General features: G+C 41.1%; 1 protein-coding gene across 1 annotated transcript; it reads right to left on the bottom strand.

The window, feature by feature from the left end:
- Window positions 1-115: 115 nt before the first annotated feature.
- Window positions 116-4,060, bottom strand: LOC112912225 (small nuclear ribonucleoprotein G). The gene is made up of 2 exons (XM_025988974.2): window positions 3,920-4,060; window positions 116-513 (listed from the first exon to the last, which is right to left on the bottom strand). The coding sequence occupies exon 2, from the start codon at window positions 476-478 to the stop codon at window positions 248-250; it is 231 nt and encodes a 76-aa protein (XP_025844759.1). The 5' UTR covers window positions 479-513; window positions 3,920-4,060; the 3' UTR covers window positions 116-247.
- Between the last annotated feature and the right edge of the window lie 15,725 nt (window positions 4,061-19,785).

Here is a 19,785-nt window from a genome sequence, read left to right as displayed (position 1 = left end):
AGTACCAGAAATGTACTGGGAATGTCAAGAGTCTTGAAATGATTTATTTGGGAAGATGTCATCACAGTATTGGAAACATTCTTTTTTTTTGACTATTATAAAAGTTTATTTAACAAAAAAGTTCAATATGAAAATGCGGGTGACCTGATTTTTTTTTTTTTTTGATTTTTATATTGTAGTAAAACAGGTACTATGGACAGGGGACATGTGGAAGCAGTTTTCTTCTTCTGATGAACACATCCATTGTTTATACTCGTTCCAAGGCTTCTAACATGATGATGCTATTTCCTCGTATTACCACCATTCCAATATTGTTCTGTTGCCCGCTAGTTGCCATCTCCACACATTCATCTATCACAAGATTCATGAACGGATCGAACCCTCGCAATATTCCTTGGACATGTCTGCCACCATTTAATTTCAATGATAATTTCTTGTCCATAAATTTTTTCAACTCTGGAGGGTGAGCCTTGCTCATGGCGCCGACTCGGCGAGCTCGCAGCTGGAAACATTCTTAAAACAGAATTTATATTGCTATTACAGTCAAACATAACAGATCCACAAATAAGTTCTTTCCCGACTCAGACATATTCAATCCAGCTGTCTTTCTCTTCTGACTCAATGGCAACTCCACTTGATTTACTCAGGCCCAAACCTTTAGAGCCATCCTCATACACTTCTCTTACATCCTGTACCCACATGGGAAAGTTTGTTGACCCTACATTCACGAGGGGGCAAGGTGGCGGAAGAGTAGGGTCCCCAAGTCCCCTGTCCCCACCAAATTACCTAGATAACTTTCAAATCATCCTGAAAACCTACGAATTTGGCTTGAGATTTAAAGAGAGAACAGCTAGAATGCCACAGCGAGAAGAGTTCGCGCTTCTATCAAGGTAGGAAGGCGTGGGGGATAAAGAAATAAAAAGCATCCAAGGGGGAGGGGCCCAGCGAGGAGCCAGGCTAAGGCCACGTGACCCTACTTTCAAACTTTATCTGGTATCTAACACCTCAGCATCCCCACAGCAACCTCCATGCCTCACCCAAACAACCAGGTCTCTGCTGTATTCCCCTACCCCCAAAAGCCTGATCACCATACAACAGCCAAATGGATCCTGGCATTTCTCCACTCAAAACCACACAGTGGCTTCCCAGTTCACTTGGAAAAAAAAGCCAAAGTCCTTAAAGAGCCCAACACCAACTAACTGCCCTGGTTATCTCTGACCTGCTCTCCCTTTGCTGATTCTGACTCAGCCACACTGCCTTCATTGCTTTTCCTTGTGGCTGTTCCCTCTGCTTATAAAGCTCTTCCAGATATTTGCCTAATATACGCCCTCACCTCTTTTAAACTTTTTCTTAAATGTCACCTCAGTGAGGCCTTCCCTAACCAACCCATGTAACCTCCTCACAGCAGTGCCAGTCTATCTTAATCAGGTCCAATTTTTCCATAGCACTCACTTATCAACGAACATGCATTATGATTACTACTTCTTGTCTGTCTATCCCAGCTAGAATATAAATTCCATATTTGGAATTTATGGCTTTCTAAAAGCCATATTTGGCTTTTGATTCCTTGCTTTATCCCAATGCAGAGCCCTTAGTAGGTGCTCAACAGATATTTGTGGAATAAATGAACAAATAAATGAACTTGAACAGCTATTTTCATGAGTATTCTCACATGTAGAGAGAAACTATAAGTACAGTATACTTTGCATTATGATTTTTTTCTCACCATACCATGGATACTGTTCACATTTCTGAATATTCATAATATGCTTTTTAAAGATAGATTTTTGCATGCTTGTTCTAAAAAGTCAAACAATACAGAGTAGTGTCAAGAAAAAATTAGCTTCCTTCCCCCTCTAATCCCACCCTGCTGAAGGGCACTACTTTTAAATTTAGTGGATATCCCTCCAAATATTTTCTAGACACACATACAGACACAGTACAGATTTCACAGTTCAAAGACAGGTAATGCCTAAATTCTACCTTTATTTTTTATAACTCAAGTTATTTTTTATTCTAGGCCTTCTTAGCTCTGATGGCAGGAAAACAATCTAGTTAATTCAAGGTAAATGCTAGAAGTAAATGTTTATTAATGATTAGTTACAGTTTACTTCCATTGAATTCAGAATTTATTAATGCCTTTTTTTCTATCCTTTTATCTTCACATAATTATCTTTAAAATTATTATAAAAGAAATGGACATTCATTACAGAAAAACAGTAAACTGTAAATAAGCAAAATGAAAAATAAAAACATCTAGAAATAATCAAGCCTATGATCATATTATAATTAGCTTAATATATTATTAACATTTTTCCATGTCAAAAAAATACTTCTGTGTCATTTTTAAAGACTGCTTCATATCCCATTATACAAATGTACCGTAATTCTAGTCCCTGTCTTTTTTACATTTAGGTTGTTTCCAGCATTTCACAAAATTACTTGTAGCTACATCTCTGTGCACATCCCTAATTATTTCCTCAGGATAAAATCCTGGAACTGTTGTCAGGAGGTGCACTCATTATTGAAGGCTTTTGATTCATGTTCTCAAGAGACCTACATAAAAGTGAGACTGCTTTAACACCAGCAGGTGGGAGACTCCTTTTCTCTGCCTTCCTACCAGCACTGTCTTACCGTTCTTTGTCATCCCTGCCAATCTGATAGAAGAGTGGTTTTGTATTGTTTATAAGGTGTGTTTTCTTCATTACTGGTAAAGTGGAACCTGTTTTTATATCACTTTTTTCAATTGCCTACTTTCAGTTTTGCCCATTTGGACTTATCTTTGTGTCACTCATTTGTAAGAACTCTTTATAGAATATAAAATAAAATATTGTTACTTATATTGCAAATACTTTCCCAGCTTGTTACTTGCCTTTCAAGTCTATCTTTGTGCTAATTTGACATTGCAGGTGTCAGCAGCAGTTAGGCCAGAAGTCTGGTCTTGCTGCTCATGCTCTGCCTTCAGAATAAATATTTAGGAGTACACTAGAAACGTTTGTATCTGTTTTTGCCAATGTGATACAAGGAGCAAATAAGGGGATGGAACCATAGTCTCCACATAAAAGGCCACGAATCCCCAGATGAAGATGTTTGGGGATAATTTGCATTTTCTGGAGAGCATTGACAGCTAGTGCCATCCTAGATTTTTGGAGATAACAATTTTAAATATGTTATCCCTATTAATTATCCCTATCCATACACACATAATTATCACACCATTATTCTTCTGTCAGGTGGACATAGTCCTGACCGTGATCATGTTCTGACTTTGTCTTCTCTCATGCTCTTTGGCCTGCTGAGTGTTCTTTCCTAAAACGCCCTCCTTCTAAATGCCTTCCATAAAATCTGATTGACTAGAATCAGACCATTTTCTAAACTCTACTTCCTGCAGCAAATCCAGGAGGTGAGGTTGGCCTTTTCTGGAACACTGAAGACAGATAACACCTACTCCCTTTTTCATGTTCCTTTTGGCTTTAAAAATTTAAAATTAAAAAAAGGAGAGTGGGGAGAGCCAGAGTTGCACTTCGAATATAGGACTGAGGAGGATGTAACAAGCTCAGACATCACCACAGTTAAGTGTAAAGCTGGACTTCTTAAAGACACTGTAAGGAATCCTAGTAAATCCCAGAATATTAAGAAGCAACTTGAGATGAGTGGCAGGTGGAAGATACTGGGGATTTCAATTCAGTCATGGGATGAAATCTACTTAAGTACACTTAGAGTTACAGCACTTTAATTTCACAATGAAAGACCATTTTGTATCTGGTCTTTCTTTAATAAATGGCATTATTATTTTAATTTATTTTAATTTTGAGCATTTCTCCCCAAATAGATTATGAGTTTCTTTAGGACAGAGACCTGGTACCTTAAAACACTCACATATTTCTGTATTGGTTTAATTCAGTGAACATTTATTTACCTGCCAGCTCAGATCCTGGCTCCTCTGATTTCTGTGGTGGAAGATTAGGTTTTCTTTTCCGAGGTGCAGATAATGAAATCTGTCCTTCACCCCTGCCAAGGTATTCGTGAGGATCAAATAGAACCAGGGCTGTGGGAACTCTTAAAACTGCAAACAGAAATGTAAATATCTATGGGGTTTAGAGGTTTACAGATAGCAATCAGAAAATGCCACAGTGGTGGTCACATTGAGTTTTCATGAGCAATCACTTAATGCCCTCTCCATCCAAGGAAAGAGAAAGCCCTGAGGCCCACCTTCCCCCTTAGGAAGCTACTCCTATTTCTCCCCTGGCCTGTCCCTTTCTCAGGGCTCTCAAAGTATGACTAGGTCATAGTGAAAGCTGATCTGTTTTTAAACACCTTTCTTTAACAATGATAAATTCTATCACTGTGTTGGTTTGTTTTTAAATCTGTGAATTTGCATTTAAACAAAGAGCATTTTGCTCGGATTAGTACTTCCTTAAACCAGCTCCATTATTGAAGTTGTCCAGTTACCTAGTGAGTATAAAAAAACCTTGGCTCCAGATGCCAAGAGGCTGAGGCTTCCCTCCTAAGCCTCCAAAGATGGTGGGGGTAACTGGGAGAGAGAAAGAGGAAAAGGAGAAGGGAGAAGTCAAGGGAGCACAGTCCAGAACAGAAGTGCCTTTTGCCTTCAGTATTTATCTGAATACTGATAAATATTCAGTATTTCCCTCATACTGAATGTCAAAGGGAAAGAAGAGACTTACTCTCAAGAAAGAAAAAATAAATTTACAAGTATAAAACTGAAGACATTTCAGAAGTATTGAAGTAAAGTGTTTAGAAGGACAAAAAGTCAATTCAGAGTATCTCCAGGTGTTACGTGGGTCACCAGCAAGGTCTTAATGGGAAGGAGAGAGTAGCTCCTAGTTTGGGGTCAGGAATGCTTTACTTCAAGCAGAATCAAGCTCAAACAGGAATATTCCTACTCCTTATAATCTAAGCTGGTTTGGGTGTCGGGGTGCTTGGATCCTAAAGGTCCTGACTGCAGTGACCAGCTCTCACATACCGCAACCAAATCCTTCAAAGCTTCTCCTCATACAGGAGCACTTGAAAGTAATTGGGAGAAAAGTTACAACTATTACCCCCAAACTATCATTAGAATTTCATCATAATTTCTTTATCTTTTTTGAAATGAGTTTTAAACCAGAATGGTCATTCTAATTATTAGAAACATTTTAAATAACTTTTAGTAATATTGATTAGTCATAAATAGTAAAGGACATAACATAAATCTTTCAAAGTACCATCTCTGATCTTTTGCTAGATGTGTGATATGCTGTTTTCTGTCTTACTCTGGGACAAGGGTGTGGTCCACAACTGTCTCCCATCCCCCCAACTCCACCCCACCCCCGCAATTGGCTACTTCAGAATAATGGAGGAATCTAAGTTAAAGGCAACCCAACACCCCAGCAAACACTCATTAGGAATCATCTGGAAACTGTTTAAGGGGGAAAAGAAAAAAAGAAGCCACAGGATTCTGGGAGTTAATAATCCTTTCCTGTGCCTAGCAACTCCCAGCTGTCTCACTGCAGTGCGGCAGTCACCTGTGTGCTGTGTCACGCACTGATTCAGTCCTAGTACCTGTTAGCAGGCTGGCCCAGCTAAATAATCAGACCCGTTTGAGATCTTGTCTATGGAAATATCAAGCTTGCATGCTTGCAGGTTTTTGTTTTTTTGTTTGTTTTTTTAAGATTTATTTATGTAGGGGCAGCCCTGGTGGCTCAGCGGTTTAGCGTCGCCTTCAGTCCAGGGCCTGATCCTGGGGATCTGGGATCGAGTCCCATGTCAGGCTCCCTGCATGAAGCCTGCTTCTCCCTCTGCCTGTGTCTCTGCCTCTCTCTCTCTCTCTCTCTCTCTCTCTCTCGTCTCTCATGAATAAATAAATAAAATCTTTAAAAAAGAGATTTATTTATGTATTTGAAAGAGAGCATGTGCGCAAGGAGGAGGGGCAGAGGGAAAGGGGAGAAAGAATCCCAAGCAGAGGGGCACTAAGGAGAGCACTTGATGAGATGAGCACTGGGTGTTACACTATGTGTTGGCAAATTGAATTTAAATAAAATATTAAAAAAGAAGAAGAATCTCAAGCAGACTCTCTACTGAGCAGAAAGCCCAATGCAGGGCTCAACAAGGGGCTGGATCCCATGACCATGAGATGACCTGAGCTGAAACCAGGAGTTGGATGCTTGACCTACTAAGCCATCCAGGCATTCCACATGCTTTAATTCTAACATACTTTCTTGAGTGGGCAAAAAACAATAGAATTTCAGTAGAGAATGGGATGTGTATGTTTGTGTGTATATGTGTGTGTTTGTGTATAAAAAAAAAAAACTTACTTTTTTCTGGACTTTGACAATACCTAGAATACCACAGGCACTTCATTCCAGGGAAGAGACCAGGGATCTTTGGTCTGAGAGACATGGAGACTCCGAATTCATCTCCCCTCCCTTAGGCTGGGTTCTACTTCATTCTTCTCTTCTCCCACAAAATCTTTGGAAGTCTTTTATTACCATCTCAAATGCTACTCCCTCTTTGAGACCACCATAATTGTCAGCACTGATTCTTCTTTGCCTTGATTTGGAATTTATTGTGGTGCAGCTGTCCCTAGTCTTACTCCTTTCCGTCTTCTTTAGTACCATCCAACCCCCAGCAATATCTTGGGGGACTGGAGTGGAGAGTGAACAGCTGTAAGGTGTCACTAGATGGGAGCAGCCACAGAGGAAACCAAAGTTTTAATGAAGCACTATATGAAAATCCTGCCTGGGAAGGTGTGGAATCAAAACTAAGAGGAGTGGGAGAGAGATACAGAATGCTGAAGACTTAACCTAATCATTTTGAGAAAATGAGAACAGAGACATGACACAGTGAATGAGGAAGGACTTTGGGCTAAAACCTGAGTGAAATTTACAGATTCCAGTAAGCCAAATCCCTAAAAACAGATCCGGCCATAGTCTCATAGATATATAGTAAAATGTTAGAAACGAAGTTGTAAATTGTACAAATTTGAGCCCAGAGGACCAAGTTTGTAGGGTAATGGAAAATAGCATAGGCATTCCAAGAATAATACATTGTTTCCCCATTAAAAACGTTAAGGAAGGGGATGCCTGGGTGGCTCAGCAGTTGAGCCCCACATCGGGCTCCCTGCAGGGAGCCTTCTTCTCCCTCTGCTTATGTCTCAGCCTCTGTCTCTGTGTCTCTCATGAATAAATAAATAAAATTCTTAAAAATATAAATATAATAAATGTGATACTAAAAGCACTGTCCAAATGGCCTTTAAATTTTGTTTATTTCCTCCTCTAAAACAAGGTTTTTCAACTTAAAATTCTATGGAGATTACCTGGTTTAATTCCTCAGAACTATCCCAAATGGTTTGAAAGTGTCATTATTTCTAACATGCAGTAAACATATGATGCTTTTACTTAGGAAGAGGAAGAAAAAGTGTTTACAATGTCACTTTGTACTTCAAAAAAATCTATAACATTTAGCTCGTGATTCAGAAATGATAAATAAAGCTGTTTTATCATCCAATGTTACTGAAACACCGAGTCCTGTGATGCTTTAGTCTTTATGGTTCCAGGGGTTTAATTTTTATTTTGCACTTTTTTGTAAGAAATAGCTTATGAATCCTAAGTCTAAATATTTGTTTCCTACACCAATTGCTCTGATCTCCGTTTCTGCAAATTTTGCTTTTATGCATGGATGAAATGGGTTTGCTGTGGTTTCTTAGTGGGCCATACCAGATACACCTGGATCTGAAATTAATCTTGACACACAGGAACACTCTAATTTTGAAAGGAATATAGAAGCTTGATGCCTCGGGACACCTGGGTGGCTCAGTGGTTGAGCATCTGCCTTTGGCTCAGGTCATGATCCCAGGATCCTGGGATTGAATCCCACATCAGGCTCCCCACAGAAAGCCTGTTTTTCTCCCTGCCTGTGTCTCTGCCTCTCTCTGTGTGCCTCTCATGAATTAATAAATAAAATTTAAAAAAAGCTTGAAGCTTCAATGTCCTCTGCTGTAAGATGGGCATAATAAAAGTACCTAACTTGTAGAACTGTTGTGGGGTTTATATAAGAGGATGAATGTGAGTCTGTTGTGGCAGAGATGATGCTATATAATTCACAAAATCCTGTTTCTGTTTCCCCTTCATGACGAATGAGACACATTTTCAACCTCCCTTGTATTGCTTTGGGGCCATGTGATGGGGCTCTGGCATGGGCTGTTTCCAGGCTTAGTTTCCCAGCCTGGCTATCATGGGGGACATATGCTCCAAGTCATGTGGCTGTAAGGCATAGGAGGGTGTCCTACCCCACATAGGACTTTCTTTTAAAGATTTTATTTATTCATGAGAGGCACAGAGAGAGAGACAGACACAGACATAGGCAGAGAGAGAAGCAGGCTTCCTGTGGGGAGCCCCCCATGCAGGACTCTATCCCAGAACTCCAGGATCACACCCTGAGCCAAAGGCAGAAGCTCAACCACTGAGCCACCCAGTGCTCCCCCATATAGGACTTTATGTGAGCAAGAAACCAACCTTTATTTGTGAAGAATTGGGGATTTCTCTGTTATTGCAACATTGCCTGGCCTACCCTAATACACTTGACATATGTATATAGTAAACAGTGAATTTTAGCATTTAAGGTATCTATGAACCAATATGGAACAATTCCTTGCATATATGTTATTAAAAGAAAAAAAGTCTAGACAAAGAACAGAGTATATAGTGTTCTCCATTTTGCTAAGAAAAAAGGGGAAATTAAAATGTGTATTAACCCTTAAATAATACAATTTGCATTGAATGGGTTCACTTAAATAAGTACAGTATAGTACAATACAATAGTGTAAATGTATTTTCTCTTCCTTAGATTTCCTTAATAACCTTTTCTCGAGCTTATTTTATCACAAGGATACAGTATATAATACTATAGTGAGATAGTAGTAGTTAAGTTTTGAGGGAGACCATATCCTTAATCCTTGTGTTGTTCCAGGGTCAACTGTAACTCCATATTTGCTGATTTTTGCAAAAAGAAATGCAGGAAAGGAGAAATCAGAAATGAATGAAAATAAAACAGAGTGAAGAGGATGCGCATGGGAGTGAGGCTTCTCTAAATGTGTTGATTGATTTTTGAACCATATATTTTTTTTAACTCAAAAACAGGGGATCCCTGGGTGGCTCAGCAGTTTAGCACCTGCCTTTGGCCCAGGGTGTGATCCTGGAGACCCAGGATCAAGTTCCACATCAGGTTCCCTGCATGGAGCCTTCTTCTCCCTCTGCCTGTGTCTCTACCTCTGTGTGTGTGTCTGTGTGTATGTGTGTGTGTGTGTGTGTGTGTGTAATGAATAAATTAATAAAATCTTAAAAAAACAACCTCAAAAACAAAAGTTAATCATAAAGAAAATCCATTAAACCTGGAGCTTACAAGAAACAAATAACCTAACTCTATATAAAACTAGTTACTGAACCAACAAGGAAAGAGAAAGTTATTTTGGGTAACTTAACATACTATTCTGACTATACCCTACATTAATATTATTGGTAACCAAGAATTTCCAACATCAAAGGAAAAAGAAAATATAAAAAGAATTTTTTTTTTAAAGATTTTATTTATTTATTCATGATAGTCACACAGAGAGAGAGAGAGGCAGAGACACAGGCAGAGGGAGAAGCAGGCTCCATGCACTGGGAGCCCGACGCGGGATTCGATCCCGGGTCTCCAGGATCGCGCCCCGGGCCAAAGGCAGGCGCCAAACCGCAGCGCCACCCAGGGATCCCTAAAAAGAATTTTAAGAAAAATACTGTTTAATAATGCCAATAACAATATGAACTCCGGCAGCCTGGGTGGCTCAGAGGTTTAGCGCTGCCTTCAGCCCAGGGTATGATCCTGGAGTCCCAGGATTGAGTCCCACGTTGGGCTACCTGCATGGAGCCTGCTTCTCCCTCTGCCTGTGTCTCTCTGCCTCTCTCTCTCTCTCTCTCTGTTTCTCTCATGAATAAAAACAACAACAACAACAACAACAAAAATATGAACTCATGCTACGTTACACACACACACACACACACACACACAAATATATTCCTACTTGTGTCCCTGAAGAGTCTAGAAGAAATGACACCTTAGTATAGCAGTGAGCACAACTAGCCCCCATACCATGCAACTCCTGATGTCATAACTGGTTCAGACAAGAATAATCAATGGGTACTAAAACCATTACATAAAAAGTAGTTGGGCCATAGAATATTCCTACAGGGGCAAAATAGCACTCCACAGATCATTACTAATTTCAAAGAGAAAGATGTTTCTTTTGGTATTGGATCCAATATGTGCCCATTCACACAGATGCTTTTGGCCCTGCTTACTTCTCAAGACCCACTTGTCCAGATTCCTGGCCCCAGTGATGGTTGTAAAGTTCCAGCCTCCATCTTGTCATCTCACCTCCTACAAGACATCTCTGTCTTTGGCAAGGCTGTCATTACACCAGAAATGTATGTCATTACATACAGAAGCTCCCATGCCCAAGTCCAACACGGGACCTACAGAAGCCCTGGCTTTCCCAGCAGCTGCCCACAAGCACTGGTAACACCCAGAAGTACAGGGGCATTAACACACTGCACACTTTGTGCCAGAGAAGGACTCCACCCAGAAGCAGTGGTGCCAAAAAAAAAAAAAAAAAAAAGCAGTGGTGCCACAGAGCACCTCCAAAGATGTCCCACATGACCGAGTGGAGCTGCTTATGAAACCAGAGCCAGCTTGGCAACAAGCCACATGGTATTCATTTTCTCTCTTTTTCTGCTTCAATTCTGTTTTTTCACCTTTTTTGCATTCATAGGATTGCACTTGTCATAAAACTTTAGCCTGTGAACTTTGCCTCAGTCTCCATTTCCAGGCAGACACTTCCTTGTGGAGGTTTGGCAGTCACCGTCTTACCCAAGCCATCACTTTCAGCATAACCACTAGTGGAAAAAACCCAATGTATGAACATTCTTATGAGATGCCTCTGAGGTATTCCAAAAAAAGAAAAAAAGAAAAGAAAAGTTTAACCTAAACCTAATCAAGTCTCCAGACTTAACTTCATTTTAAGGATAATACAGGTTTAAAAGTAAAAGAGAACACCATCCAAATACAATCAGACGAATGTGTGACTTTCTATTAGTTACTTGGTCTGGATTCTTGAAAAATCAGCATAAGTCAAAACCAAACCGAAGATGGAGGAGAGTTTCCAGATTAACCTCCAGATGGAATCTGTAAACCTTTAATTAGATCATTGGGGAAATGAATAGAAATCTTTAGGAGACAAGTGGGAAAATTTAAATATGGCTGGGATATTAGTTGTGATTGTAGAATGATTGTTAATTTTCTTAAGTGTAATACTGGCATTGTGTTATATAGGAGATTGCCCTTGTTTTTAGGAGAATCATGCTGAAGTATTAGAGATCATGAATCTTCTTATTTTCAAAACTAGTGTATTTTGGTGTGTGAGGAGAGGGGAGAGAAGGAGGAAAAGCAAATATGCTAAAACGTTGACAACCAATGAATCTAGATAGAAGGACTTTGTGGTTCTAGTCTTTCAGCATTTTTATTTCACAACAAAAAGTTTGATGATAAATACCAAAAAACAAAAACAACAAACAAAAACAACCTAGGTAAAATTTAGGATGTATTTGTATTTGAAGAAATGTTTTAAGCTATGTTTCGTTTTCCTCAGTTTCAAATAAGCAGCCAGTACTTTATCAGGGACTAATTCATCTACCTCAAAATGGATATTCACTCCTAAATTGCTGTGCTTTCAAAAGCTTTTTTTTTTTTTTTTTTTTCAAAAGCTTTTTACCTCTTGCATATTTCTAGCAGTATCCCAGGTAGAAAAAATTGGATGCCAATTCTATACACCCAAATTCTTGGCAGGATAGTCAGCAAGTAGTACAGACAGCTAAGCTTCCTTTGAAAGGCTGCTTTTATCATGCAGATTTTAAGTGCTGAGGTGCCCAGGCACCATGGAGAAATGATCCTTTAGATGCAAAGTTTGATTGATCTGGTAGATGCATCAGTTGCCTTTCCATGCATTCCAAATCTTGTATAGGAGGCCGACTGGAATGGCAGCTTTCTCTACAGCTATACTAGCAACAGACAGACACTAATTAACTATTTAATATGGTGAAATACATTTAATTCAGGCTTTTTTTTAATTAGCACTACCTCCTGACTCAAAGAGAAAACTCTTTCAAACATTTTAGTGAATGTGACAGTTTTATTTGTGTCTTAAGACAGACACAATTTTCCATTATCATCATTCTCCCACAAAGAACCTGCACTTCATTTTTAAGATGCCTCCATACAGAGGAGCTTCCAGGCTGCTCTCTCCATTTCAGTGGCCCAGGTCTGCCCATATCCAGGGCTTCCATTCACAATTTGGTCCCCTCACGTTATATTCATGGGAACTAAAAGCCAACTAGGCAATGCCTTGGACTCCTAAAGTACCACTCCCCCAGGTTGGGTTGCCTTCATTCTGTCCAGGAAGGACCCCTCTCATACCCACTAAATTCTTATGGTACACTAATATGTGTTCTTCTCTTCTCACAGAGCTCCTCAGTGAAGGCTGAACTCATGGCTAATATGTGAAGTTTCTGCTGCATTAATGCTGCAAATGAACAACCCAAATCTCAGTGGCTCCCCGCTCCTCCGCTGGAAAAAAAAAAAAAAAGCCATTTGTTTTTCTTGCAGTTCAGCAGAGGCTGCTCTGCTCAGGCCATGAACAGATTTAGGGTATCTCCATTTGTCTTATCCTCCTAGCTTCCTGGTCAAGCCCTTCTCTCTCTCTCTCTCTCTCTTTTTTTTAATAATAAATTTATTTTTTATTGGTATTCAATTTGCCAACATACAGTGTTGGACCCTGGCTCACGGGTGCCAACGTGTCCCGGTGGACGCCCCAGAGACTCAGACCCCAGACAGGCAGATGCAACAAGCAAGAGGGTTTTTTGGACATTTGCGCAAACGGGCTCTCCGCCTCAGAGGTGGCAGAGCCCCCTGATTAGCAATTACAGGCATTTGTTAAAGGCAAAAAACCGCGGGAGTAGCATAGCATTCGGGTTATGACATGATTGATTTCTTTGAAGGTCAACACGACCATGTTCAGGGACTTTTCCAGTCAGGACGAGGGGGGGATAGTTTTCCTATCTCCGAAAAACAGAATGTTTTTGTTGCTTGAATTTATGGGAGGCACCTGGATGGGCTGCCTCAGGGTTAGGCCTGGTCCCACTCACGGGTGTGTGTGTGTGTGTGTGTGTGTGTGTGTGTGTGTGTGTGTGTGGTTTCTTCAACAGAATAACACCCAGCGCTCATTCCGTCAAGTGCCCCCCTCAGTGCCCACCACCCAGTCACCCCCATACCCCTCCCACCTCCCCTTCCACCACCCCTAGTTCCTTTCCCAGAGTTAGGAGTCTCTCATGTTCTGTCTCCCTTTCTGATATTTCCTACCCATTTCTTCTCCCTTCCCCTCTATTCCCTTTCACTATTATTTATATTCCCCAAATGAATGAGACCATATAATGTTTGTCCTTCTCCGATTGACTCATTTCACTCAGCATAATACCCTCCAGTTCCATCCACGTCGAAGCATTTGTATTTGAAGAAATGTTTTAAGCTATGTTTCGTTTTCCTCAGTTTCAAATAAGCAGCCAGTACTTTATCAGGGACTAATTAATCTACCTCAAAATGGATATTCACTCCTAAATTGCTGTGCTTTCAAAAGCTTTTTACCTCTTGCATATTTCTAGCAGTATCCCAGGTGGAAAAAATTGGATGCCAATTCTATACACCCAAATTCTTGGCTTTTGGCCCTGCTTACTTCTCAAGTATTTGTCATTTCTAATGGCTGAGTAATATTCCATTGTATACATAGACCACATCTTCTTTATCCATTCATCTTTCGATGGACACCGAGGCTCCTTCCACAGTTTGGCTATTGTGGAAATTGCTGCTAGAAACATCGGGGTGCAGGTGTCCTGGCGTTTCATTGCATCTGATCTTTGGGGTAAATCCCCCAGCAGTGCAATTGCTGGTTCGTAGGGCATGAAGAACACCCCCCCCCCCCCCCCCCCCCCCCCGTGAGTAGGACCAGCCCTAATCCAGAGGCAGCCCATCCCTGCCCCTTCCTGGAATTTAAGCAACAAAAAACATTCTGTTTGTCCCAGATAAGAAAACCATTCCCCCCCACACCCTGACTGAAATGTCCCTGAACAGGTTCATGTTGACCTTCTGAGAAATCAATAACCTGGATGCTATGCTACTCCCCCGGTTTCTTTGCCTTTAAGTGCTTTTTTTGCCTTTAAAAGATGCCTGTAATTGCTAATCAGGGGGCTCTGCCACCTCTGAGGCGGAGAGCCCGTTTGCGCAAACGTCCAATAAACCCTCTTGCTTGTTGCATCTGCCTGTCTGGGGTCTGAGTCTCTGGGGCGTCCACCGGGACACGATGGCACCCGTGAGCCAGGGTCCAACAGGCAGGTCTATTTTTAACTCTTTGAGGAACCTCCACACGGTTTTCCAGAGTGGCTGCACCAGTTCACATTCCCACCAACAGTGCAAGAGGGTTCCCTTTTCTCCGCATCCTCTCCAACATTTGTGGTTTCCTGCCTTGTTAATTTTCCCCATTCTCACTGTGTGAGGTGGTATCTCATTGTGGTTTTGATTTGTATTTCCCTGATGGCAAGTGATGCAGAGCATTTTCTCATGTGCTTGTTGGCCGTGTCTATGTCTTCCTCTGTGAGATTTTTCTTCATGTCTTTTGCCCATTTCATGATTGGATTGTCTGTTTCTTTGGTGTTGAGTTTAAGAAGTTCTTTATAGATCTTGGAAACTAGCCCTTTATCTGATACGTCCTTTGCAAATATCTTCTCCCATTCTGTAGGTTGTCTTTGAGTTTTGTTGACTGTATCCTTTGCTGTGCAAAAGCTTCTTATCTTGATGAAGTCCCAATAGTTCATTTTTGCTTTTGTTTCTTTTGCTTTCGTGGATGTATCTTGCAAGAAGTTACTGTGACCGAGTTCAAAAAGGATGTTGCTTGTGTTCTCCTCTAGGATTTTGATGGAATCTTGTCTCACATTTAGATCTTTCATCCATTTTGAGTTTATCTTTGTGTCTGGTGCAAGAGAGTGGTCCAGTTTCATTCTTCTGCATGTGGATGTCCAAGTTTCCCAGCACCATTTATTGAAGAGACTGTCTTTCTTCCAATGGATAGTCTTTCCTCCTTTATCGAATATTAGTTGCCCATAAAGTTGAGGGTCCACTTCTGGGTTCTCTATTCTGTTCCATTGATCTATGTGTCTGTTTTTGTGCCAGTACCACACTGTCTTGATGACCACAGCTTTGTAGTACAACCTGAAATCTGGCATTGTGATGCCCCCAGCTATGGTTTTCTTTTTTAAAATTCCCCTGGCTATTCGGGGTCTTTTCTGATTCCACACAAATCTTAAAATAATTTTTCTCACTCTCTGAAGAAAGTCCATGGTATTTTGATAGGGATTGCATTAAACGTGTAAATTGCCCTGGGTAACATTGACATTTTCACAATATTAATTTGAGCAGACTCTTCTCACAGAGGGTGGCAATTGTGCCAGTGGGATGAGGAGAAATGTGACAGGCCCCTTCAGGCCTTGGCTTAGAACCAATACATTGTCACTTTTGCCCACATTCCCCTGGCCAAAGCCGAACATCAGTGGGGTAGGAAAGTACTCTTCATCTTGGGGAACCTTACCAAGGGCAGGAAGGAAGGAGGAGTAGCAAGCATATAGCACCATCAACCTCAGCCTCCCTTGTAGCTTGCTGTGTCCTTTCAACTGCATTCTGGCCAAAGGGATGGGAGGGAAGCAATGTGTGCAACCTCTAGGCCTTGCACTTGTAAGGACTGGGCATGCCCTAACTTTGCCCTGCCCACCAGCGGAGGACATGGTGGGCTGCAGCAGTCACCTGGCCCAGAGGCATATGGCACCACTGTCCCTACCAGTCCTACCTCTGCACTGTTGTATGTATGTTATTTACATTGGAGGATTTTTGCATCTCTGTTACCACTTCTGAGAACCCTAGCTAGGACAGTATTAATTAATTAATTAATTAATTAATTCAACTTCTTGGCGACAGGCATTGCTCCAGGCCTGGGAGGAAGTGATTTGGCCTTTCTGCCTCTTGTCTGTGGTGGTGGTCACAAATGTGATAAAATTGGGATCCCTGGGTGGCGCAGCGGTTTGGCGCCTGCCTTTGGCCCAGGGCGCGATCCTGGAGACCCAGGATCGAATCCCACGTCAGGCTCCCGGTGCATGGAGCCTGCTTCTCCCTCTGCCTGTATCTCTGCCTCTCTCTCTCTCTCTGTGACTATCATAAATAAATAAGAAAAAAAAGGGGGGGGGGGCAAGCTCCCTACTTCCTAGATGCTGGAAAAAAAAAAAAAACAAATGTGATAAAATTGCATAGAACCAAATAACACATGCACATGCACATACAAGTACAAGTAAAACTGAGGAAATCTGTACAAGATCTTTTGCTTGTACCAATATAGACATCCTAGTTGTGATATTATATAATACTTTTGTAAGATGTTACTATTTTAGAGGAACTAGGTAAAAGATCTCTGTGTTCTTACAGCTGCTTGTGAATCTAATGATCTCAAAATAAGTTAGAAACAAAAAGATTGGACTCTGGTCTCTTTGTGCTTATAGTTTAGAATGATGTAAAGAGAAAATCCAGAGAAACTTATTTGATATGAATATTTTGAGATAGAAACAAACTATTCATGAACAGGAAGACTTCAAACCAAAAGTGGTTATAGCTGGCTCTCAGCTATTACAGCTCAATTTATAGAGCATGAGGAAATACATTGTTTACTATTGTGATTGGTTAGAAGAAACTTATATTCTTTTTAGAGTAGAAGCACAACATAAGCTTATTTGTGTGTAGGTGAGTAGGAAAGCTATAGGTTATGCTAACATGAAGAAAGCTTAACTTTGGTTAAGGTCAGAATCACCATTTTGGAAAAATCAGAACAGTTTTATGTTTTGATTATGTGACTAAGAATGTTTGGGCTTAGGTGTATATTCAAACTGTAGCCTCCACTTTGGTCTTTCATTAACCATGGGAATCAGAAGATTAAAACATCAGATAGTCAGGGCACTGGTTGGCTCACTTGGTTAAGCATCTGACTCTTGATTTCAGCTCAGGTCATGACCTCAGGGTGATGAGATTGAGCCCCACTCAGGCTTTGCACTGAACATAAGGTTTCCTTGAGATTGTCTCCCTCTCCCTCTGCCCCTCCCCCTCGCTCGAGCACACTGACTTGTGTGCATGTTCTTTCTCTTTCTCAAAAAAAAAAAAAAAAAAAAAAAAAAAAATTCAAAAAGTCACTGATGACAACCTCACATGGCAGTAGCCCAGCTCTAACCATCCAGATGACAACAATTCCCTGAAATTTGCAGAGCAATTACATAAAAGGAACTCAGGACAGAGCTGTCAGGCAGGAGTGCTTACTTTGGACTGTGAAATGAGAGAAATATACAGTTCTTTTTTCCTTAAGTAGGATATCCATATAATTTATCATCCAAACTGAGATACCTGTGAAAATAATCACATGGCACAACTTGTGTAAACAGATCAGTTGCTTCACCGGGACAACTGCACCCCAATGTTTATAGCAGCAATGTCCACAATAGCCAAATTGTGGAAGGAGCCTCGATGTCCATCAACAGATGAATGGATAAATATGTGGTCTCTATATACAATGAAATATTACTCAGCCATCAGAAAGGATGAATACCCACCATTTGCTTTGATGTGGATGGAACTGGAGGGTATTATGCTGAGTGAAGTAAGTCAATTGGAGGAAAATCATTATATGGTTTCACTCATACAGGGAATATAAGAAATAGTGAAAGGGATTATAGGGGAAAGGAGGGAAACTGAGTGGGAAAAATTAGAGAGGGTGACAAAACATGAGAGACTCCTAACTCTGGGAAAAGAACAAGGGGTAGTGGAAGGGGAGGTGGGCAGGGGGATGGAGTGATTGGGTGATGGGCACTGAGGAGGGCACTTGACGGGATGAGCACTGGGTGTTATATGTTGGCAAACTGAACTTCAATTGAAAATATACATATAAAAAAAACAGATCAGTTGCTTGTTGTATTTTAAAAACATTGTATCATTGACTCTCTTTGTTACAGCAGCCTAGCTCCTTCTGAACAATACAGAGACTAACTGGATGCTGCTTTTGTCAGCACAGAATAGCCTAGGGGGAGGAAACCAGGAAACCCAAATCTCAGTGAATTAATGTGTTTAAGGTTTATTTCTTGCTCATACAAAGCCTAATATAGTGCTGGTGGCCCTTCTCCATCTTCTAGTCAACTCATTTTGAATATGAACTCCCAGGTTGCTGGAATAGTGGAAGAGAGAGCTGGAGGATTACAATTTTTGTGGGCCAAGCCAGGATGTAGTTACATCACACCACCCATATTTCATTGAACAGAACCCAGTCCCATCATCACCCCTAATTACAAGGGAAACTGGGAAATGTAGTCCTCTTGTAAGCCCAGGAAGAGGAACTCTGACACAGGTGCATAATTACAAACTGGGAAGAAGAGAGTCCACTAGTCTGACCTCGGCATCTTTGCATGGCTCACTTACCCCTGTGCCATTCACAGAGAAACCCCAGAAGCTGCAGGAAAGCAGTTCAGAACAGCCTATAGCGGTGTATCAACTTTCTCTCTGGTTCCTTTGGTTTGTAATCTACCAGCATTCATCTCTGAGAACAGTTTTCTCCAAAATCTGCAGCGTGGGCCTGCAGAAAGAAGACCCAAGGAGTAGCTCTGACGCTGCAGTTGAAGTCTGAATGCCCAATCCTGGTGGAATATCTCCTGGCTCAGGGGAGGTCAGTCTGTCTGGTCTATGCATGTCTTCAATTAGATGAGCCCCACCCATATGATGGAGGGCAATCTGCTTTGGTATATCAATTTAAATGTTAATCTCTCAACCAGAAACACTCTCACAGAAACATCCAGAATGGTAGTTGATCACATAACTGGGCACCATGGTCAGCTAAATTGGCACATAATATTAATCACATTCTCCAAGGTCAGTTTTTAATACTTTATATTTCTTGTCTAAAGTGGAAGGCAGGGTGGCATGAGGGGGGAAAGGGTCAAGGCTGGGTTTAGATCCCTTATCTTCCTCTGAACTTGTTTCATTTATAAAATGAGAGTAAGAATGTTTACCTTGAGTAATTCTGTAAAAATTAGAAATAGTGTATGTGGGCAGCCCGAGGGGCTCGGCGGTTTAGTGCCGCCTTCAGCCCAGGGTGTGATCCTGAAGACCCGGATGGAGTCCCACATCAAGTTCCCTGCATGGAGCCTGCTTCTCCCTCTGCCTGTGTCTCTGCCTCTCTCTGTGTGTGTGTCTCTCATGAATAAATAAAAAATAAATTTAAAAAAGTTAAAAAAAAAAAAAAAGAAATAGTGTAGTGAGACACCTAGACCCTAGGCTGACTCATAAATCATGGCAATTACTAAGATTTCAAACTGAAAATAAAGTCCGCTAAAGTCACATTTCTTTTTACAGCTGTCTTTTTTTTCTTGTAGGTGACCCGTGACCTTTTTTGTTTTCCCTCTGAGGTTTGGCAGTGTCTCAGCAGGAAGCGCACCGCCCCCCCGCCCCTCCCGGCCTCTGCTCTCCTTTGGTATCACCATTTCCTGGTACTCAAGTTACCAGGAGTCAGCTGTGTCCTACTGCCAGGACCCATGTGATGTCACATGTTTGAACAACATATGTAGGCACTCCAGA

This window comes from Vulpes vulpes, chromosome 12 (genome assembly GCF_048418805.1).
Source record: "Vulpes vulpes isolate BD-2025 chromosome 12, VulVul3, whole genome shotgun sequence".
Taxonomy (NCBI): domain Eukaryota; kingdom Metazoa; phylum Chordata; class Mammalia; order Carnivora; family Canidae; genus Vulpes; species Vulpes vulpes.
Note: the sequence above shows the minus strand (reverse complement) of the source record. Positions and strands in the feature narration are given on the sequence as shown.

Coding starts and splice junctions, on each gene's coding strand:
- LOC112912225 (XM_025988974.2), bottom strand. CDS start 478: ATGAGCAAGGCTCACCCTCCAGAGTTGAAAAAATTTATGGACAAGAAA.